Here is an 18,766-nt window from a genome sequence, read left to right as displayed (position 1 = left end):
AATCCCACAAAGAATCTCTCATAGCTCCATTAACCACGATTGTAAACAAATCCATAATTGACAGTCTCTTCCCTGAAACCTGGAAGTGCTCAGTCATCCAGAAGATCATTGGCTGCTCTCTGCCCTCACTCGATGACATTGCCAGCCCTCGCTACCCCAGCAGACATTGTCAGGGACCCAGACCACCCTGGTCACAACCTGTTCCAGCTGCTGCCCTATGGCAGACGATACAGGTCTCACAAAGCACGGACAAATAGACTTACGTACAGTTTTTTTCCCACAGCCATTAGGACTCTGAACTTGCGTTAGCATTACACACAATCCCTTCTGTGCAATAACTTCGGGGTATGCAATAACAATGTGCAATATCTTAGCTTGTGCAATATTTTAGAATTTATCTTGCCAGGATATGACTTTTTATATTTTTATATTACTTATTTATGTTTTTTTACTGGGAAAACGCACTTTGTGGAGTAGCACCACCAATTTCGTGTACCCGGTCGTTTCGTCGAACGGACGTTTTGTCGAACGGACGTTTCGTCGAACGGACGTTTCGTCGAACGGACGTTTCGTCGAACGGACGTTTCGTCGAACGGACGTTTCGTCGAACGGACGTTTCGTCGAACGGACGTTTCGTCGAACGGACGTTTCGTCGAACGGACGTTTCGTCGACGGATTCGCCGCCGGACATTTCGTCGAACGGAGAACAGAGAGAGAGACAGAGAGTTTACTGTCTAAAGCGATCAACCAGGTAATCTCTCGCTCTCAAAATTATAATCATGAGAGAGAGAGAGTGAGTTTGTAATTGCATTGACAATGTAAGAGCTTTAATATCTAAATATCTAATATCAAAATTATCAATAAGTTGCGTATAATCATGAGAGAGAGAGTGAGTTTGTAATTGCATTGACAATGTAAGAGCATTAATATTTAAATATCTAATATCAAAATTATCAATAAGTTGTGTATTATTGGGGTGTGTGTACATGTTACTCCTCGCCGGATTCCCTCGCTCGCCCCGCCCCCGGATTCACTCGTATGGGCGTGTGTGTACAAGTTTTTGAAACTACGGGCCACGGGCCATATACGGCCGGTTAGGCTTTTTAATCCGGCCCGCCGACGTTGTCCAAATTATAGTAAAAATCAATGAGCTCATTCATTTCCCTTTGCCCTGCAATACCGCTCATCACTCTCAATTTAAAGACTGCTTTCTTTCGTTGAATAATAATATGTTCTTAATGTTGAAAGTAAATTTGAAAATAAATTTTCACCTCCAATTGTGTCTTTTTTCTTATATTTCAATCCCCAGGTTTGATAAATTACATTGCGTGTCCAAATGCTGTCCAATTTTAGTATCCATTCTGGCCCGCAAGTCAAAAAGTTTGCCCACCCCTGGTATAGACAAACTTGCCTCTTCTATACTACAGGGTGTCTCAAAAAAATGTACTCACTTTTAGAATGACGAGAAAACCTTTATTTATGAACATAGAGCGAAATGAAATAGCTTCAAATACATGAGACAAATGTTCAAATTGATGATCATTATAAATGTACTCACTCTTTTTTTGTGTTACAGATATCCTGAATTACTGAAGCCATGGCAGGAAATCAACTTAGTTTCGAAGAGAGAAAGTTTGTCCTGAAATGCTATTGGAAGACCGAAAACGCCACTGAAGTGCAACGCCCGTTCACAAGTGAATTCGCAAAACCGCCACCCACGCGCCGGACCATTGCGCGCATCAGAGACAAATTTGAAGCAAATGGAACCGTACAGAATACCAACATGGATTGGACGAAGGGGCCCCACTGAATACCCTGCGCGTTCCCCAGACCTAACACCCATGGACTTTTTTTTGTGGGGATACTTAAAAGACTACGTTTATGGCCACAAACCAAGGACAATTGATGCATTGAAATTGGAAATTGAAAGACAATGTCGTGATATTCCTAATGACATGTTTCGCGACGTTTGCGAATCCGTTGGTGCGTGTTATCAGCGTTGTCTGGACAATAATGGTCATCACTTTGAACATTTGCGAACATGATTCTTCAATTACATTTGTCTCATGTATTCGATGCTATTTCCCTTCACTCCATGTTCATAAATAAAGGTTTTCTCGTCATTCTAAAAGTGAGTAGATTTTTTTGAGACACCCTGTATTATTTTCCCAAATTATATGACGTCCGGATGACGGCAGCCGCCGGGCGCTCCGCCAGGACTAGCGCAGGCATTGAAACCCCCTCAGCCCCGCCGAAGGCGTGGGGGAGAGCATCGGGTACCCGGAGCCTTATAGTTTAGTTCCGACCAGTGGGGCAGCCACGGGTATCCGGGGGACTAAGTTGGTCGGTGGTCGGAGTTGACCGGACAGGACGACGTTAAGAGTGGGCGGTGGCGGGAGGATTCACGGTTTTTCCGGCGGTCTCGGTGCGGACGACAGACGAAGCATAACCATGGGACACCCCCGGCTACAATCTTATATATTTACATATACAGAAATACCTCGACATACGAGTGCCCTGGCATACGAGCAATTTGAGATACGAGTAAAATTTTGAGCAAATATTTATCTTCATATACCAGACAAATTTTGATATACAGGCATACAGCGGACACGAGGGGCTGCTCATAAGAACATCATGGGTACTGTCTTTCTGGTCGCAACTCCCTCGTGTAATGTCTCTCTGGTGGTAACTCCCCTGTGTAATGTCTCTACGAGCACTGGGCGGAGCGTTGCATTTTTTCAGTGTTTTTTCCCCGTTAGTCAGTGCGAATGGCAGAGCGAGCGCTAATACGAGAGGAGTATATACTACGTCTCGTTGGCAAGTGGTCGTGCGTTATCCTATTGTGAAGACATTTGTGTGCATCATTTTTGGAATATTTTGAAGGGAAGACAAAAGCAAACAACCTTCGATAGGTTGCATCTGAAAGTCAGGGTGCAGGCGGGGTAAATAGAGCCAACCCGGAGAAGAAAGGGGATTTTTTTTTTAAATTGGAATTAAGTTTAGTGCAAGGTTAGATTAAACTTATTTTTGAATGTGTCTGCATCGTAATCCGAGTTCATTTAAATTTGTTTATGTTATGTTACGAGCGCGTTACCGTGCAAAAAGGTTTAAGAGGCCGCGTTTAGCTCACATTGAAAATAAATTTTAAGAGGGGACACAAATAGATTAAAAGGAAAATTGCATGCAAGTGTAACAAAACCGAACACACAATAACAAAATGGTTCAATACATCCACGTGAACCATTACACCCCAAATTATCACTCAATGAATGATTCTCTTACACAGATCATACTTCTGTTTTCCGTTAAGAGCAGTAACTCAACTTACAAATACTGTATAGAAAAATCTTACCTTCATTAGAACAGACTCACTGAGCTTCTCTCTGTTGACAATCTTTATAGCAACCTTCTGGTACGTGGCACAATGAACACCCAGCTTGACAAGACCTACAAAAACAGTAAATCAAATTTAGAAGAAAAAAAATCTTAAAACCAATTTGAAATATGAAATGACAACAAATACGGAGGACGCTCATGAGGCATTTTCAACGGCGATTAAAAAAATGCTGGAATAGCCTCGGCCTTCTTCCTTCTTGACGAACTTTATAAGCCACCTGCCCTTAGGGCAGGTAACCTATCTATCTTAACTGCCCGAGGTGGCAATCCACCTGCCCTAATTTATAACGTAACCCAAACACACATATTGTGAAATATTTTATGACTACCGGTACAAAGACGATATCCCAAACGGAACATGATTCATGTGCACTGGCCTGCATAAAAAAAGGTGGCGCCTTTAAGAGAAAAGAAATATTTCACACGAGCAGAAGATAGAGTTCACTTGCGCAGCAATCTGCGCAGACGATGAAAATGTGTCACAAAATGACCACGACCAGGGCAAGAAACAAAACAGATGAAGCAATTGTGAGTTTCCTCATTTATTTTACATCACATAATAAAAATGTTACCTGCTCTTTTGGGTAGCTGTCAAAACGGAATTCGCTACCGGAAAAGAGTACACTTCGCTGCCCCGGGCATTCGGGCAGTTGTTAAGGTCGAGCCATGCTTATCGTAACGCACGGTGGATTCATTTATGATGACGCGGGACGCTAAAGAGGCATTTTCAACGCCAAAATCCGAACAATGCTCGAATAGCCTCTGCGTTGTCTTTGTGTCCGCGATGCAAAAGAGGAAAAGTCCTCCTCGGCTTGCTGTTTTTTGGCGCTTCATTCTTCTTCCACAGTGAAATGACACTTCTTCTTCTGCACTGAGCACCACCCATTTCAACGCCGAAGAAGCGGTGCCCTGACTTACGCCATTTTTCACCACCATTTTTCATCTGTCATCCACTTGTGAGTTTCAGCGTGGATTTCTACATTTTTATGAACTTTTTGTTTTATACTCGAGAAAAAAAATCTGCAATGTTGTGAAGCCACAAAGTGGCAAAGGATCACAGTACTAGATACTAATTTTAAGTTGTGTTTTGGGTGGCCGGGGGAAAGATTAGTTAGGGCATCGACCCCACAGTTCAGGGATTGAGGGCTCAAACCCAGGTTCGGACCTTCCTGTGTGGCTTGCATGGTTGAGCACTCTAAATTGTCCATAGGTATTTTGTCTTTTTGTGCCCTGCGATTGGCTGGCCACCAATGACTCTCGTGAGGATAAGCGGTATGGAAAATGAATGAATGAATGATTCGCCTAAAGACGTTTCGCCGATGGACGTTTGACAGACGGACAGGTCGACGAATGGACGTTCCACCGAACGGTCATTGGGCCGAACGGCCGTTCGGCCGAATGGAGGTTCGGCCGAACGGAGGTTTCGCTGAAACGGGATTCGCGCGCTCGCCCTGTCCCCGGATCGTGTGTACATGTTTTGCAACCTTGGCCCGCGGGCCATATACGGCCCGTTATGATTTTTAATCCGGCCCGCCGAGTAGGTAAATCATATCCCTACGGTCATCGGAGGGGTTTCTCCCCAGGAACAGTGCTTCGTGGGCGGATTTTAATGACACATGCTGAGTTTCATTATCGAGCTCCATATATTTCCCGAGTTTGAGCACTTTAAAAATCGGCGGGGGTTCCCCCCCGAGCCTATCCGAGAATAGTGCACCGTGAGCGGACTGGGTTGGACGACGCCCCGCTGAATTTCTGCAGCTCCAGAAATTTTTCAAATTTGAGCCCCACACACATTGGAGGGGGTTTTCACCGAGCACAGTGCTCTGTGGGCGGACAGGGGTGACACATGCCCCGCTGGAATCCTGAGCACCATAATTTTTTTCTAAGCGTGAGCACCACACACATCGGCGGCGTTTTTTCCCGAGCGTAACCAAGGATAGTGACACATGAGCGGATTGGGTTGGCTGTTGCCCCGCTGAAATCCTGAGCTCCATAAATTTTTCTAAGTGTGAGCACCACACACATCAACTGTGTTTTCCCCAGTGCTTATCCGACATTTGATGTCGCAAATACAAATACTAGTATTTGTATTTAATCATTAAATGCTGTTTTCGGCTGGATTTGACCGAATTTGAGAGCATTTTGAGCCGTTTGGCGAATGGCTCTGTTCTTAAAATGGCCGACAAGCGACGACGTCGAGCTCCGTTGCCTCACAACGCGCATCGGAAATCTACTCTGTATACACGAAGAATATGTGAATTTCCTTTGTCTTCTTTTAAATAAAATACTAGTATAAAATACAATACTAGTATTGTATATACAAATACTAGTATTTGTATTTAATCATTAAACGCTGTTTTAAGATGGATTTTGAAAAATTTCTGGAGCTGCAGAAATTCAGCGGGGCGTCGTACAACCCAGTCCGCTCACGGTGCACTATTCTCGGATAGGCTCGTGGGGAACCCCCGCCGATTTTTAAAGTGCTCAAACTCGGGAAATATATGGAGCTCGATAATGAAACTCGGCATGTGTCATTAAAATCCGCCCACGAAGCACTGTTCCCGGGGAGAAACCCCTCCGATGACCGTAGGGATATGATTTACCTACTCGGCGGGCCGGATTAAAAATCCTAACGGGCCGTATATGGCCCGTGGGCCGAGGTTGCAAAACATGTACACACACGATCCGGGGGTGGCGGGGCGAGCGCGCAACTCCCGTTTCAGCAAAACGTCCATTCGGCGACCTGTCCGTCTGTCAAACGTCCGTCGGCAAAACTTCTTTAGGCGAATCATCCGAGTACCACTTGAAATAGATTTGGGGGGAAACGCAAAAAGTTTTTTTTGTTTCTTTTCGCTAATGTCCTTATCAAATTTAATCTAAAGACGATAGACATACAGGTTGTGTTGCATTTAGTGTCAATAATAGAATGAGAAACAACTCAAATGATTTGAGTCTTCCCGCATGTTGTGAGGTGTTTACTAGAAGTTTTTAAAGAGACATGGATCAAGGATAGAACCATTAACAAAACACCCCCCTCCCTCCACACACACGCACATATCTTAAACATCAACACATTATTTTTGCCATGATAAGCACAGTACTCGTGAATTACATTTCATTCCAACTAAAGGCAATACATGCTCATATTGTGTACAGAAACATTCACCTTGACCTACTTTCCAATATAATGAGCTACATAAATACTCCCCGATTCCATTGGGATGTTCTCATCTCTCGTCTCATTTTCTGAACCGCTTTATTCTCATTAGGGTCGCTGTATTGGTGTCCAGCTGATCGCAGGGCACAAGGAGACGGACAACCATGCAAACTCACACCCATACTAGGGGCCATTTAGAGTGTCCAATCAGCCTACCATGCATGTTTTTGGAATGTGGGAGGAAACCAGAGTATCCGGAGGAAACCCACACAGGCCCGGGGAGAACATGTAAACTCCACACAGATGGACATGACCTGGATTTGAACCCAGGACCCCAGAGCTGTGAGGCCGACGTGCTAACCACTCGCAGCACTGGGCCGCCGTCATTGGAATGTTGTCAAAAATAATTTCAGAGAAATTACAGCCCCCTGTGGGAAAAATTCAGTGAAGTGAAGTCTCTACACTCACAATCGATCTGATGAGACTAAAATTGTAAATTTTGGACTGTAAGTCTGTAAAAACACACGCAGTTGAGATTTTTATGTTTGTGACACAAATTGCCCCCAGTATGAGTGTGAGCGTGAATGGTTGTCCATATCCTTGTGGCCTGTGATTGGCTAGCCACCGATTCAGGGTGTCTCACGCCTGGTGTCTGTAGTTAGCTCTAGCACCCCCCGCGACTCTTTTGAGGATAAGCGGTTTAGAGAATGAATGAATATCTGTGACCCCAACTATTGGATATTCAGTTGATAGATGTAGGGCTTGTCTGTGTAAGAAACTGGGACATTATCGTCTACTATGCTTGTAAATTAAAGCAATAAACTGATGCATTTGAGTTTTATATACCAATATAACTGTGTATTTTGGTATTATATCCATTAGGAAAAACCCAACATACTTTTATTTTTGTCTCTTTGTGCGATTTGGAAGAAAATTAAACCTTTATCTTCTTTTTTATTATTATGCTTCTTTTTTTTCTCAAGACACAAAAGAGATTTCCCAACTCCTGCATGGGAAGATGGGAAAGTGGAGCACGGGTTCATCTGCAGTGTAAATGGAGGTTTTATGAAAAATGGGGTCTATGGGGTTTTAGAGCTATTGCCGACATAGAACAACTGTCTGAGGTGGTTGAGGTTAAGCTTGTATTGCTCTACATCCCACTTCAACTGCATTGGCTGATTTAAAACGAGAAGACCAAAGTGTGATAAGATGAGAGAAGTCACAAACAAAATCAAAACAAAAACAAATCTTCATACAAAAAAAACAGTACGAGCTACATACAGTGTATTGGTCTCCCGCTCACTTGTCTCGTCTTGTTTCCCTAAATACGGTAGGTAGGAAATCCATGTTCATGACACGCACATCATGTTTTTCTCGTGTTACAAAAAAAGACACAATAAACCATTTATACAACAAATAATACTGTAACTCCATTACAAACCCAAACCACCATTGTGATCCAGAAAATTCAGACAATAATATGCAAACTTGAAATTGGACTTTTTTTTTTACACTATTTTCTTAGTTAGGGTTCTGGCCTAACTTCGGTGTATTATCACTTAATAAGGGGAATTGCAATCATTAATAAGGGGAGCAATTGGCCGAGGTTGACAGGTATGTTTCTTGAACGAGAACATTCTCAAAGTAGAGAGAATATTTCACCCAAAGCAGCTTGCAATACTTTTGCTTGCAGAAGTGTATTTTTCACACAATTGGCTCAGCTTTATATTTGCCATTGATTAGTAGTTTACATGAAGGTTGCCTACGTTATCACATTTAAGCATGATTTAGTACATGTTTAACAACATCTTCGTACAGTACTTAGTACAGGTTAGCCGAATTCCACCAGCAGAATTCTGATGTGAAATTATCAATTATCATATTTTCACGGCTATAGGGCGCACTTGAAAGTCTAAGATTTTCTCCAAAATGGACGGGGCACCCAATAAGTCAGAGCGCTTTGAGTGTGCAGTAAATTCAGAATTCTGTAGATTTCGCTATATACTATACACATACACTTAAAAATAAGTTTTAATCTTACGTTGGCGAGCCAGCTCAGTCACACGTACACCTCTTTAATGTTTTTTTATTATTTCATGCTTAATATCGATTGTCATCATGTGCTTTTTTTTTCTCACGACCCTTCATTGCACTGTTTTTTTCACTTACTGTATTTTCTCGCATATACGCTGTATTTGTCGCTAAAAAAAAACTGGAATGAATCAAGGGTACGGCTAATACGTGCACAAATTAGACTTAACATGGACAAAACTGCAAGGTGACAAAGATGAAATGCCATAACGCGAGAAAATGCGTCCGACAAAGGCATTTATTTCAAAATTGAGAAAAGATAAACAGAAAACGCTAAACAAAATTTATTCTGACATCTATGAAAAAAATAAACCGTATCTTGCATAAATCGTGAAAAAACTCACATACTTGTGCCTGCCATTGCTCGCTCAGGATGCCGCCATCTTACCGTAGTGAAACGTGCTCTGACTGACCAGACGCCAGTAGCCTTGATACATGTGTTCGTACTTGGACCTGCCATTGCTCACTCAGGGGGCAACCATGTTACTGTAGTGAAACGTGCTCTGACTGACCAGACGCGAGTAGCCTTGATACATGTGTTCGTACTTGGACCTGCCATTGCTCGCTCAGGGGGCAACCATCTTACTGTAGTTAAACATGCTGACTGGCCAGACGCGAGTAGCCTTGGCACATGTGTTCGTAGTGTTTACCATGTCAGTACATCCCAATAGTTGTTAAGGCTAATCGAAGGTCAATCATTAAAATATCAGTCTTGATACCTGCGTAATGGTATCGCATGCTATTCAAGCACCCAGAGAAAAGTAGACCACTGCGGACCATCTGGTTGTACTGCTCATGTGACATCCTTTTTGTCTACATGCAGGCGACACCCTATAAAGAGAGTCATATTAACTTCCTTATGATATTGACCCAAATAATGTGCAATCCAGCAGACGATACAGTACAGACGCTCCCCTACTTACGAACATTCAACTTACGAACAACGGTACATACGAACATGTCTGCAAATTGCGTTTAAGTCCAAAAATGTTCGCAAGTCCAATTTTGTATTTCGCCCCTTTTTCGGAGTAGTACTTCTTTCCGCCGCTAATACCGACACCTGGCGCTGTGAGAGCTCAGCTCACCCAGCATCTACCTTCTTCTTCGTTGCAATGCGGAAGTGCGTGAATGTATCTCCAGTGTGCAAAGAACCTTTTTCATTTGTATCATTAAATATCTCATGCATCCAATATTGAATATGGTTGGTAAAAAGCTAAAGGCTTCTATTGAGGGAGTTGCAAGGAAGAGGCAAGCCATTTCATTTGAAACGAGTGGCAATAATAACGAAGCTTGATGCGCGTGAGAGTGGTGAGCGTTGCACATTCAGTACCATTTATAAACAGAAAGATCGAGCAGCAGGACCCAAATATTGAACGTTGCACAAAGTTTGCAAATCAATTGAATGATGCCATACAGTGCTACCTCATCATTTATGATGAAAAAAAGAAGAAAGCTGTGCAATCGTCATTAGGTCGCTTCTTTTGGCCAGTTTCCAATACATAAATCTCTCTCTCTACAGTACTGTACATATTCTCTCCATTTTATGTTTTTTTTCAGTACAAACCAATGCGTGTTACTTATACAAGCCTTAAACATACAAATGCACTTGTATAAACCTTCAATATACTTATATCGGCCTTAAACATAAATTATAATACAAAATATAGCACTGAATCAACTTACAAACAAATTCAACTTATGAACAATCGCTCGGAACCAATTGCGTTCGTAAGTAGGGGAGCGTCTGTATCTCAGAAATAACACATGCGATGATTTTTCTTAAGATTTTCCCTTCAAAGTGACACAATTGTACTCCCTATTAAAACCATGAATATGGAGGTGAACATTGTGAATCAGGGGGCATCTAATACGAGAGAAATTGTAAAATTCTACAATTTTTAGGCAATTTTATGGGTGCAGCTTATACACAGAAGCGGGTAATATACAAGAAAATATGGTAATTCTGTACTGATCAACGCAAAAAAGACGTAAAAAATGAAAACTGTACGGCCAGTGATCGTAGATATCTTCGCGTGAGGAGATGCGGCAAGAAAGACAGAGAGAGCAAAACTGTTCTGATAAGCAGACTCTCGCATACTCGGCAACCAGGTGGCCGCATCGAGAATTGTTTTTTAGGCTAGTATCTCTGGGCAAAAATGTCCTCTGAATTTTCCTTGTATGTTGGGAGACTCGTACAGTGAGGCAAATAAGTATTAAGTCAACCACCAATTGTGCAAGTTCTCCTACTTGAAAAGATTAGAGAGGCCTGTCATTGTCAACATGGGTAAACCGTCAACCATGAGAGACAGAATGTGGGGGGGAAAACAGAAAATCACATTGTTTGATTTTTAAAGAATTTATTTCAAAATTAGAGCGGAAAATAAGTATTTTTTCACCTACAAACAAGCAAGATTTCTGGCTGGCAAAGAGGTCTAACTTCTTCTAACAAGGTCTAACGAGGTCTCCACTCATTACCCGTATTAATAGCATCTGTTTTAACTCATTATCGGTATAAAAGACACCTGTCCACAACCTCAGTCTTTCACACTCCAAACTCCACTATGGCCAAGACCGAAGAGCTGTCAACGGACACCAGAGACAAAACTGTAGACCTGCAGCAGGCTGGGAAGACTGAACCTGCAATAGGTAAAACGCTTGGTGTGAAGAAGTCAACTGTGGGAGCAATTATTAGAAAATGGAAGACATACAAGACCACTGATAATCTCCCTTGATCTGGGGCTCCATGAAAGATCTCAGCCCGTGGTGTCAAAATGATAACAAGAACGGTGAGCAAAAATCCCAGAACCACACGAGGGGACCTAGTGAAAGACCTACAGAGAGCTAGGACCACAGTAACAAAGGCTACTATCAGTAACACAATGTGCCACCAGGGACTTAAATCCTGCACTGCCAGACGTGTCCCCCTGCTGAAGTCAGTACACATCCAGGCCCGTCTGCGGTTCGCTAGAGAGCATTTGGATGATCCAGAAGAGGACTGGGAGAATCTGTTATGGTCAGATGAAACCAAAATAGAACTTTTTGGCAGAAACACAGGTTCTCGTGTTTGGAGGAGAAATAATTCTGAATTGCATCAAAAGAACACCATACCCACTGTGAAGCACGGGGGTGGAAACATCATGCTTTGGGGCTGTTTTTCTGCAAAGAGACCAGGACGACTGATCTGTGTAAAGGAAAGAATGACTGGGGCCATGTATCGAGAGATTTTGAGTGAAAATCTCCTTCCATCAACAAGGACATTGAAGATGAGATGTGGCTGGGTCTTTCAGCATGACAATGATCCCAAACACAGCCAGGGCAACAAAGGAGTGGCTTCGTAAGAAGCATTTCAAGGTCCTGGAGTGGCCTAGCCAGTCTCCAGATCTCAACCCCATAGAAAATCTGTGGAGGGAGTTGAAAGTCCGTGTTGCCCAACGACAGCCCCAAGACATCACTGCCCTAGAGGTTGATTGGCAAGGAGGAATGGGCTAAAATACCAGCAACAGTGTGTGAAAAGCTTGTGAAGAGTTACAGAAAATGTTTTGCCTCTGTTATTGCCAACAAAGGGTACATAATAAAGTATTGAGATGAACTTTTGGTATTGACCAAATACTTAATTTCCACCATGATTTTCAAATAAATTCTTTAAAAATCAAACAATGTGAGTTTCTGCTTTTTTCACATTCTGTCTCTCATGGCTGAGGTTTACCCATGTTGACAATTACAGGTCTCTCTAATCTTTTGAAGTAGGATAACTTGCACAATTGGTGGTTGACTAAATACTTATTTGCCCCACTGTCTGTCAAGGTATTACTGTCTATAAATACAATAGCACGTACCCAGCCAGTCAAACTGTCAGTGACATCTACAGAATCTTGAATTTAGTGCATACAAAAGGTGGACTGACTGATTGGGCACCCCATCCACTTTTGGGGAAAATGTTATACTTTTAAGTGCGCCCTATGTGAGTAAATATGTGCCGCGTTGTGTTTGTACGGTTTATTATCGCTTACTATTGGGAATTGCAATCATTAGTAAGGGGAGCAATTGCCCAAGGTTTGCAGGTATGAATAATACTCAGAGTTTGAAGCAAAGTGTCCCAGAGATTGATGACAACATGGACATAGCCATGGAATTTGACAATCGACTTGACAGTTTCATGTACTTGACAAAAATATATTTGTACCTAGAGTTGGGTCATAAAATGATAATGATAATTATCGTGAAATATTTTTAGTCAACAATAATAATAAAAACCTGAAAATTTGATAATTTTAAACTGCAATTACACCACCCGACCACAACATAGAATGGGGCGCTGTTGCAACATGAACGCTAGTTCCTGGCCAACGCTCAGGAGAAGAGGATGATAAGGTATGATATGTGTTTTTGATTAGTTAGCAATAAAAGCTGACAGACCATGAATGCAACAGGACAATAACACGGCCAAAATGAGTGATTATGAGATGCAGGACAACACAGATGTAATCCATCAAAAGATCTGAGTGAATTTTCCCTGCCATTTTCTTACTTTTTTTTAAAATGCCTTGTAAATACCTGTGCAAATTGCAGCCTTATTGAAAATGTCCTTAACCCACTATCCTCATTTGAGGACAGCCTGTAATATTTTTCTTACTTGATAGAGGTGTTTCCCGATTTTATGGAAATGTTCTGAAAACATTTCAAAAATCTAAAACTTGTTATCTCGGGTTAAAATGGGTTAAATTCATCCAACTTAATTTTTTTGTAAATGGCCATATGTGAGGAAAATTTACATTTTTGTGAGGCGGAAAATAGTCTGCTTGCCAATGGTGATGATGTCTTCAGTTGATTATTTTATTTATTTCATCTTACACAGCAACCTTTGGTTTGAAGGCAAATTTATAAAAATAAAGACGCCTGTCAAAATTTCTGCTTTTATTCTGTACTTTTCATAGTGTAAGGAGGGAGTTGTCTTATATTTATTGCACAACAGAACAACAACAAAATCATCATATTCCATGTTATTTTCTTTAAGAAAAGGTAAGAGTTACTTTTCCTATTTGAATAAGGAGGAAAGATGTGATAGTTATTGTAATAATTATCGATATCGGCTGATATTTTTTTCGTGATAACATTTTTTGTCATATCGCCAAGCTCTATTTGTACCAAAAAAGAAACGATCCCAATTCCCATCAACATCTGCCTTGTGTGCCGAAAACCTCTCACAAAAGCTCCTCTTGAAAAGCTCCCCCACGGCGCCTCCCGAAGATTCCATCGATGATCGAATGCCTCTCGAATCAGATTAAAAAAACTAATAACCTGTTTTTTTAATTTAAATAAAGCGGAGAGGAATTATTTTCACTGCGAGTACAGTACTTAAAGTATTTACAATTTTTTTAGTATATAGATTATATTTAGATATTAAAACATTACAGTCGTTTCATATGCTTATAGTTGTAATATTGAATCAAAACACTTCTTGATAATTGAACTTGTGTACCGTATTTTCACGACTATAAGGCGCACTTATAGTCTTAAATTTTCTCCAAAATAGACAGGGCGCCTTATAATCCAGTGCGCTTTATAAATGGACCAATACTAAAAATGTTATCACGATTAAATAAAATAAATCAGCCGATAGGGTATACCATCCTCTACAGCTCTCACAACTACGGCAAGCAGCCCCCGACTATTTTTCCCGTAGAAAAAGTACTGTGCAGTGACTGCTGGGATATATAGTTCTTTTGTCAATACACCCGGTATGATGGTGAACACACTAATTTGGTGTTAGCCGTCATTCCGGCTGGATTTACAAAAGAAATCCTGCCGCTAGATGTTGGCGTCAACAGAGCATTCAAAGCTAGACTACGAACTATATATATATATATATATATATATATATATATATATATATATATATATATATATATATATGTATATGTATATATATGTATATATATATATATATATATATATATATATATATATATATATATATATATATGTATATAATATATGGATGAATAGCAAACTGCAACAGCCCTGGCAACTTCGGCAAGCAGCCCCAGACTCTATTTCTGGTGCGCCAGTGAATGCTGAGACATAAAACGGCGTTGCATTTCGCTTGATCGAGCACATTAATTCTATTTTTGTCGTCATTCCCAGTGGAAGTTTCAACTGTGGTCCGAGGTTTCAGGAAGGCAGAAATTACTGACTCGATTAATGACGACTTTGGTGAGATGCCCACCTGTTCAACATGAGTTATTATGCTATTGCTGTGTCACGAAAATACTAATACTTTAACCTCGGAGAAAATTTAAAAAAAACTGTTGTTTATTCACGTTGGGAGTGAATGGAGTTGTCAGAAAGCTGATTTGTAATCTATTAATAAAATTTGGTTGAACGATCTGACTGTTTTGTTGACATTCCCTTTAGCGCAGCACCATCTAGTGGGTGCGCCTTAAAATGCGATGCGTCTTTTGTGTGTGTCAAATACAGAAATAGCACTCGTTACTGACACTGCGGCTTAAAATGTGATGCGCCATATAGTCGTGAAAATACGGTACTTTTATTTTTGTATAGGCACGAAAAAATGTATCATATTTATTCGAATATTACGCGCACCCATAATTTGTGACTAAAAATTGGTATAGGTTTTTTCACTTTTTCTCAGCTCACTCCAATGATTGCACCGGTACTCGTAACTGGGAAATGCTGAACACATGTCACCATGACAAAACATTTATTCACAATATATGGTACGGAAAACTAGTAAAACAAACTACCAGTCTGATCAGAATTCACAAACTATAATTTAAAAAAGAATTTAAAAGTCTAATACGTCATAATATTTAAACATTTTCAAAGTCTGATTCATCATTATCAGATTCACCAAACAATTGATTCCATTTTTCTTGAGTTATTTTTTCTAAGTGTGAGCAACAGAACGGGCTCTCGCGCCCCATCTGGCGGACAAAGACAGGTTTTACGTCTCCCTTTATAACGGCCGGCCAAGGGGACTTTTTCACCGGCAGAGGGCAGGTTTTCACTGGGATTTAGTCACAAAAGCGAAGACCTTGAGTATAACGCGCACCCATAATTTGTGACTAAAAATTGGTATAGGTTTTTTCACTTTTTCTCAGCTCACTCCAATGATTGCACCGGTACTCGAAACTGGGAAATGCTGAACACATGTCACCATGACAAAACATTTATTCACAATATATGGTACGGAAAACTAGTAAAACAAACTACCAGTCTGATCAGAATTCACAAACTATAATTTAAAAAAGAATTTAAATGTCTAATACGTCATAATATTTAAACATTTTCAAAGTCTGATTCATCATTATCAGATTCACCAAACAATTGATTCCATTTTTCTTGAGTTTTTTTTTCTAAGTGTGAGCAACAGAACGGGCTCTCGCGCCCCATCTGGCGGACAAAGACAGGTTTTACGTCTCCCTTTATAACGGCTGCCAAGGGGACTTTTTCACCGGCAGAGGGCAGGTTTTCACTGGGATTTGGTCACAAAAGCGAAGACCTTGTGTATAACGCGCACCCGAACTTTGCTTCAGTTTTTTGGTACAAAATTTTGCGCATTATACTTGAATAAACACTGTAATATGGTAGTAATAATACGGGTGATCCAACTTCGCGTTTTTTATTATTATCGCGGCCATGTCTGGTCTACAATTTCCGCGATATTTGAGGGATTACTGTAGTTACTGTTTTCTTTAGGAATGAACATTTTTTGCATTTGAATGGGTGGTTTATTGGAATCTACTGCCACAATAGTTGTTAATTTGTTTTTTTTAAAGATAATAATATTGCATATATAGGCATAAATTTAGAAGTTAATATATCGCACACTAAAATTTGTCACCATAGGCCTATGTGAGTCAATAATTTTTGAGAACTCTTTAAAAAGATTATATCAATTAATTAACATGCAAAAATCTGTGATAGTGAAGCTTTAACGAAAAAAACAACCCTTGTAATTCCTAGTACTCTTTAACCCCATCTGTCATACTGGCACCATAGATGGTGATCTTGGGGGTTTGATGTCCAAAGGAGAGCTGAAAAAACAAAGACATTAAAGTAGCTATCTATCTCTATTTGTTAGCCCTCTGGTTGACTAACAATATGTGGAGTGTATCCTGGCATTTAACCGTAATCTGGCAGAGATTGGCTTCGGGTTAGAGGTTAGATTTCAAATGTCTACAAACCACCATCAATGTATTAGTTAATAAACAAAAAGTAGAAATTCAGTTATGTTATATAACAGATAAAAGTGCATGCGCACTCATCGCATTTGAATGTTGCAAATTCTACATTTTACAGTCATGTGATGTATTGCATGTGTCAAACAATTGGGCATTGAGACTTTCACGAGGTCCAGTTAAGTGTTTTGGTGAGTACAAAAATTAAAATGGGCACAAATTAATCAACACACTTCTTCCATGCTCAAAGACCCATACTGTGTGACCGATAGGACTCTTGCCAAGAGGCCCAACCTCCCATCAAGGATTAACAATAGACAACAAAGAGCTGTCTTTTTTGGCCTAAGCTGAGGATGAATTGAATGCAGACAGCAGCTGGCACACAGAGAGTCCAAGGACAGATGGATAGCAATCAAATAAAATCAGTTTTTCAAGACAGACCATCCTGCAGGAAATCTTTTCTAATTGAAGAGGTAAAAAAAAGTAAGAAACATATTTGTGAGCCAATATACTAGGTGAGATATGAGGTCTTAATAATATAGGCAAAAACATATAAAATCTATCTCCCCTTACCCCCAGAATCATTTTCATTTAATGCTCTAAAAAGGTGTGTATGGTTTAGGAAATAACAAAATGCTGCCCATCACAGAGCCCAAAGTAGGCCTCTGACTTCAGTTTGGGATCCTCATGACATCCGCTCTCTATCATTCAGACGAGCTAATTATGGAAAGGGAGGAAGCGCAATGAAAGGAAAGGAAAGCATTTACATATTTTTGCTTATTTTATTTCAAATTTTCATTCATGCATTCATTGATTTTCTGAACCGCTTTATCCTCACATGGGTTGCGGGGGGTGCTGGAGCCTATCCCAGCTGATTCCGGGCCAAGGCGGGGGACACCCTGAATCGGTGGCCAGCCGATCGCAGGGCACAAGGAGACGGACAACAATACAAACTCACACCCATACCTAGGGGCAATTTAGTGTCCAACCAGCCTACCACGCATGTTTTTGGAATGTGGGAGGAAACCAGAGTACCTGAAGAAAACCCACGCAGGCTTGGGGAGAACATGCAAATTCCACACAGGTTGACTGACCTGGATTCGAACCCGGGACCTCAGAACTGTGAGGCCGACACGCTAACCACTAAACCGCCGAGCCGCCCTTTTGTTTATTTTTTTTATTTATCTATTCTTTTGAGTGTGACACCTGTTTTTAACAATTTTGCTTGCGCAATCCAAAACTGATGTCAGTGCTGCTCAATAATTTTTTTTTCTCTGTAGCTCATGACTCATTGCTATGTTGTTGCTACATAGACACAAACTAATCTCATCTCACCTCATTTTCTGAACCCCTTTATCCTCAATAGGGTCGCAGAGGGTGCTGGAGCCTATCCCAGCTGACTTCGGGCCAGAGGCAGGGGAAACCCTGAATTAGTGGCCAGCCAATCGCAGGGCACAAGAAGACAAACAACCATACTCATACCTAGGGGCAATGTAGAGTTTCCAATCAGCCTACCGTGAATGTCTTTGGAATGTGGGAGGAAACCGGAGTACCCAAAGAAAACCCACGCAGGCCTGGGGAGAACATGCAAACTCCACACAGGTGGACCTGGAATTAAGGCTGACGCGCCTACCACTCAGCTGCCGGGCCGCCCCATTGAACAAACATTACACATTATTCTTTATATATGAGTGAATCAAGTAAAATTGTACAGTGGTACCTCGTCATACGACCGCTCATCATACAAAATGCTCGTCTTACGGGGGAAATTTCGATCGAATAATTCGCCCGTTATGCAGTCAAAATTTCGTGATGCGACCAAGCCAGGTCTTTTTTGCATATCTTTCGTGTATAACAATATTTACGAGCACGGAACGATTAATTCAGACGAGTTCCTCCTAAGACCAGGAAACGCACA

At 41.0% G+C, this 18,766-nt stretch overlaps 1 protein-coding gene across 7 annotated transcripts in view; it reads right to left on the bottom strand.

The window, feature by feature from the left end:
* Positions 1 to 18,766, bottom strand: part of LOC144065513 (serine/threonine-protein kinase BRSK2-like) — a 115,303-nt gene that overhangs the window by 75,390 nt on the left and 21,147 nt on the right. For all 7 annotated transcript variants that reach the window (XM_077588452.1, XM_077588435.1, XM_077588460.1 and 4 more), the window contains one exon: positions 3,356 to 3,450. In XM_077588452.1, coding sequence (XP_077444578.1) covers positions 3,356 to 3,450 — 95 coding nt within the window. The remainder of the gene's footprint in view (positions 1 to 3,355; positions 3,451 to 18,766) is intronic.

Source organism: Stigmatopora argus, chromosome 2, assembly GCF_051989625.1.
Source record: "Stigmatopora argus isolate UIUO_Sarg chromosome 2, RoL_Sarg_1.0, whole genome shotgun sequence".
Classification (NCBI taxonomy): Eukaryota; Metazoa; Chordata; class Actinopteri; order Syngnathiformes; family Syngnathidae; genus Stigmatopora; species Stigmatopora argus.
The sequence above is the reverse complement of the archived record's forward strand: the minus strand, read 5'-3'. Positions and strand labels throughout refer to the sequence as shown.